General features: G+C 42.4%; 1 protein-coding gene across 1 annotated transcript; it reads right to left on the bottom strand.

Moving 5' to 3' along the window:
* Window positions 1-1,517: 1,517 nt before the first annotated feature.
* Window positions 1,518-4,505, bottom strand: LOC109222035 (the record flags this gene model as incomplete). Its single annotated transcript, XM_019386444.1, has 5 exons — window positions 3,869-4,505; window positions 3,491-3,709; window positions 3,270-3,409; window positions 2,258-3,060; window positions 1,518-1,615 (listed from the first exon to the last, which is right to left on the bottom strand). Coding segments are annotated over exons 1-5 (1,897 nt in total), but the record flags the coding sequence as incomplete, so codon positions are not given.
* Window positions 4,506-5,687: the final 1,182 nt, after the last annotated feature.

Raw genomic sequence — 5,687 nt, 5'->3', positions numbered from 1 at the left:
AATCCTTTAAGCCAGTACTCAAATCATTTACTCCTCACGATAACCAAAATCATAATTATACCGCTGCGGCGTGCAGCTCGATCCATATAGTATACTGTTGCGGCGTGCAGCCCGATCCATATATATATATATATATATATATATATATATATATATACACACTACTGCGGCGTGCAGCCCGATCCAATAATAATAGTCGACTGCGCTCATTGGGGGTGTGCAGACTCAGCAGGGGCTCCTTCAGCCCAAACGCTATGCTACTGCGGCGTGCAGCCCGATCCGTATAAATATATATACTGCTGCGGCGTGCAGCCCGATCCAATACGTATCAAATATCCTCACAATGGGGTTCTCAACCCCTCTCTGTCAATATAAACTTAGCCCCTCGGGCATACTAAGATAGGATAGGGACTCTAGCCCACATGTTACTCTCATTTTTGGTTAAGCTATTTAGAGCCAGTTCGTATTTTATTAAGCGATTAGAAACATGACTGAGGGTATGATTTTTACCGAGTAAAGTGAGGTTGATCAGTACAAATACCCCTAAGGGTTCTATAGGTCGGCACAAGGCCCCAAACATGGCAACTATCCCAAACTAACATTATATTAATTAAACCTCGTCAAAATACAATAGAATCAGCAATCGGGATGGACCATGTCCAAATCCCCAGCAGTAATGGACCCCACGCTCATCATGCGGCGTGTGTCTCACCTCAACATAGCACTATGTGGTGCAATTCCGGGGTTTCAAACCCTCAGGACATCATTTATAACCATTACTCACCTCAAGCTGGCCAAGGTCCTAGCTCGCTATGCCCTTGCCTCGCAAATCAACCTCCTTGTGCGTAGAATCTGATCAAAACCATAAGGAATACATTACAATAGGCTAAGGGAACATAACCCAATCGAAAAGACTCGAAAATTATCAAAAATCACGAAGTTGGCAAAATCCGAGCCCCGGGCCCACTTCTCGAAAAATTACAAAATTCACATCACCGGATTCCTCGTCTCGCCACGAGTCTATACATATCAAATTTACCAAAATCCGAGCTCAACTGCTCCCTCAAATCCCAAATTTTCATTTCGAAAGTCAAGTCCTAGTTCTTCCAATTTTACTCAAATTTCCATGAATTTAAGGGTTGATTCTTCAATAAAATGATGTTTCTAAGCCATAGGACTCACCTCCAATCGATTCCCAGTCAAAACCCTCTTTAAACCTCGTCAAAAGCTCTCAAGGATACTCAACAATGGAGGAAATGGGACTTGGTTCGCGGATGAAATGTTACAAAAAAACCTTCTGTCCAGCTATAATTTCTTCTACGCGATCGCGGCTCTAGGCTCGCGATCGCGATGAGAAAATTCCCAAGGCTTCAAAAACTTTCTATGCGAACGAGACAGGGGCTCCGCGATCGCGATGCTTCACTTTCCAAACCTACGCGAACGCGGCTCATGTGATGCGAACGCGATGAATAAAATATGCTGGCCCCAAAATCCTCTTATGCGAACGCGGGCTGTACCACGCGAACGCGAAGCTTCCGCTTCCAATGCTATGCGAACGCGTCCCAATGACTGCGATCGCGAAAGCCAAATCCCCTCTGCAATAACTGCTAAAAACCTGCAACTTTTAAGAGCCAAACTTGGTCCGATTGACCATCCAAAATCACCCCGAGGCCCCCGGGACCTCAACCAAAAGCACCAACACATCCTAAAACATCATTCAAACTTGTTCCAATCATCAAAACACATCAACCAACTCTAAAACCATTAAATCACCTCGGATTCAAGCCTAAGTTTCTTAAGAACTTCCGAAATACGCATTTGATCAAAAACCCAACCAAAACACCTCTGAATGACCTGAAATTTTGCACACACATCCAAAATTACCTAACGAAGCTACTGCAACTCTCGGAATTCCATTCCGACCCCCGGATCAAAATCTCACCTACCAACCGGAATTCGCCAAAATACTAACTTCGCCAATTCAAGCCTAATTCTACACCGGACCTCCAAAATCAATTCTGATCGCACTCCTAAGTCACAAATCATCCCCTGAAGCTAACCGAATCACCGAAAATCACATCTGAGCCCTCTAACTCAATAGTCAACATCCGGTTGACTTTTCCAAAATAAGTCTTCCTTAAAGAGACTAAGTGTCTCATTTCCCATCTAAAACCAATCCAATTCGACTCGATCACCTCAAATACCGATAATGAAGCATAGAGAAACATGAGATGGGGGAAACGGGGCGGTAACTCACGTGACGACGGGCCGGGTCATCACACCATGCCAGCCTTTGATTCTTCCTAGCACCTTAGAGATAAGACCATTGAAGTACATAATTCTGATTCTGCATGTGTACAGAGGGCATCCTAGGTATGTGAGAGGTGAATCTTTTCTATAGAAGCTTGTCTCCCTTTGAATTCTTCTGACTGCACTTGGCAGAACACATGGAGCAGTCATGAAAGGACTCTTGTGCCTATTAATGAGTTGGCCAGATGTGCTCTCATAATTGCTAAGAATCCACATGATTTTCCTCAGGGATGTTCTTCTCCCAGAAGTAAAGATGATGATATCACCAGCAAAACTTAAGTGGTTAATTTGAGGTCCCCTTTTCTGCATATAGAATCCATGAAATGGCTGATCATGATTCAGCAAGTTGAGCATTCTGGATAGGAGTTCAGCTCCTATGATGAATAGAGAAGGAGCAAGTGGATCACCCTGTTTGAGGCCTCTTGTAGATTGGAAAAAGCCACATCTGGTGCCATTAACTATGACTGAATACCAGTTATTGGACATTGTTCTCCAGATCATGTCAATGATCATTTCACTGAAACCCATTCTCCTGAGCATAATGCAGGTAAAACTCCAGGAGACTCTTTCATAAGCCTTAGCCATGTCATGCTTGATGACCACATTTGATCCCATAGTTGGCTTCTTGATACCATGCACTATTTCTTGTGCAAGCATAATGTTTTGAGAGATGTTTCTGCCTTTAACAAAGCCTGATTGATTTGCAGAGATTATCTTTGGAAGGATAGGGCCAAGTCTTGAACCGATGACCTTGGAAATGATCTTGTTGATGAAACTGCTGAGACTGATTGGCATAAGTTATGTGAGACAGTTAGGGAATTCAACCTTGGGCAAGAGAACAAGGCATGCATTGGTCATATATCTGGGCATTGGACTGCCTCTAAAAAATGCTAGCACCACCTTGAATAAGTCTTCCTTGATCACTTCCCAGCAGGCTTGGTAAAACTTCCCATTCATACCATCAGGTCCTGCTGACTAATAGGATTCATGGAGAATACAATGTCCTTGAGCTCTAACATAGATGGGTCTCTGGTGAGTATGGCATTGTCTTCACTAGTTATCATGGTTGGAATAATGGACAACAAGTCTTCTCTAATAACTGAGCCAGGATTTGTGAAAAGGTGTTGAAAGTAATCACAGGCAGCCTTCCCAATGTTTTCATCACCCTGAAATCACTCACCTTCTTCATTTTTGATTTTGTGGATGTATAATTTCCTTCTTCTTCCTCTGATTAAGCTGTGGAAGTATCTAGAATTGGCATCCCCTTCTTTAAACCATTGCAGTTGGGTTTTCTGTTTCAGAACATCTTGCTCAACCTTCAAATGTCTAACATACTGAGCCTTGAGCTCATTGAGAGATATTCTGTCAGCATCATTGTTTGTTTGGGCCCAGATCAGCTCTGCATCCTTCACCTTTTGTCAGATCAGCTCTGCATCCTTCACCTTTTGTTCATACTCTTTGGTTTTTTGGAAGATATCCCCATATTGTTTTCTGGACCATAGGCTTAGGGCATGGCTCAGAGCTTTCAGCTTTGGGTGAAACACCCACATAGGATTACCTCTGACTTCTCTGTTCCATATTTCTGAAACCAGTGGTAGAAAACTTTGGTTATCCACCCAACAGTTGAGAAATTTGAAGTACTTTTTACCATTATCCTGTCTTGTATGAAGTTCCAATAGCAGGGGGTTGTGATCAGATCCCGCTGAACCTAAATGAGTAATTGTGGCAGCAGGAAAGGCTTCTAGCCATAAATCATTGACTAATCCCCTGTCCAATCTTTTCCATACAACAGCACATTTCCCCCTTCCATTGGACCATGTGACTTTAGACCCATAGAAACCCAGATCCATAAGTCCACAGTCCTCCATCATGCTCAGAAAATCAAGGCTTTTGGACATTTGGTATGAAATGCCACCAATCTTTTCTTCTACAGAGGCAATGACATTAATATCTCCAACGACACACCATGGCACATTACAGGTAGTTGATTTGTGTCTAAGGACTTCCCACAAAGGTCTTCTGAGAATTGGCTTACACTTTGCATAAATGAGTGTTAGGTGGAACAGATTGCCATTTTCAACATGCTTCATTTCTAATGACAACTGTCGTTCATCATGATCTAAAACCTTGGCATTGAATTCCTTATCCCAAAATACCCAGTTCTTATCATTAACATTAGCAGCAACTTGATGCATTGAAAGTTGGATTTTAAAGTAATTGAGGTGAGAATTGTCTAGGAAAGGTTCAAGGACAGCTATGAAAGAGAGGTTATGTATTTGTTTCAGGAGTTTGAGCCTTTCAATGGCTCCAGAGGTCCTGATGCCTCTTGCATTCCAAATGATTGTACTAATCATTGGAAAGAGGGTTTTGAGTTGTATTTTGGTGGGACACTGCTGCTTCTGATTCTAGCAGTCCTGTTTCTGGTAAGCCTTGGAGTGGGATTTTTTCTGGCAGATAGGGTGGCAGATGCAACAGTTTCCTTATTTGGTTCATCATTAACTGCAGCAATTAGCAACTCACAATGTTCTTCTTTTTCATGATCATCATCATTAAAGGCAATATCATCATCATCATGATTTCCAGCACTTTCATCCTCAGACTCAATTGGTCTATACTCATCCTGCAGTGGAGTGTATCTGTTGAGTGGGGGTTCCTTCATGACCATATCTAAGGAACTTAAGAGGTGGTTTTTTCTGGGAGTGCTTGGGGGGACAGAGGTGGAGTTGTGAGGTTTGGATTTGGGAGGATTATCATTGGTGGGCATATTTGTTTCATTGCCATCAGAGCTCGGTTCTTTATTGGTTAAGAGAGGTTGTAAGAGTAAGGGATTGGCTATGACTGAGTGTCTATAACCAGGGGATTCAACATGATCAAGTCTGAATTTTTCCTGACTTTGAGGGCCCAAAAACTGGGAATCATCAGGGGGCTCATTTAAACTGATTCCTGCATTTCTGTTTCTCATAGTCTTCCTTTTTTTCTGGCTAGGCTTATTTTTTGATTTCTGAGTCTGAACCTGAAAATCAGCAGCAACTTTGGCTTTTCCTTTAAGGAAAGCTTTCATTTGTGCAGATAGATTCTCTTCAGAGCTTAAGGACTCAAAGTCTTCCTCCTCAGTCACACTATCATATTGATTAACTTGCTGTGAGTCTGAATTGGGGAGTGTGGTAGCAGGGGTTTGTTGGTCAATCCTATGGTCAGCCAATTGTGCATTAGCACACTCATGCAAAACATGAGGAAACCCCTCCCCATTTGGAGCCCAATTTAATTATGTTTAATTATTAGTATAGGTTCATAGCAGTAGGGCCTCTTTGTAATAAGCACTATTACTGCATAATGGTTTGAATATGGCACGAATTGTGCCAGACTTGCAACAAAGC

This window comes from Nicotiana attenuata, unplaced genomic scaffold, assembly GCF_001879085.1.
Source record: "Nicotiana attenuata strain UT unplaced genomic scaffold, NIATTr2, whole genome shotgun sequence".
NCBI classification, from domain to species: domain Eukaryota; kingdom Viridiplantae; phylum Streptophyta; class Magnoliopsida; order Solanales; family Solanaceae; genus Nicotiana; species Nicotiana attenuata.
Note: the sequence above shows the minus strand (reverse complement) of the source record. Positions and strands in the feature narration are given on the sequence as shown.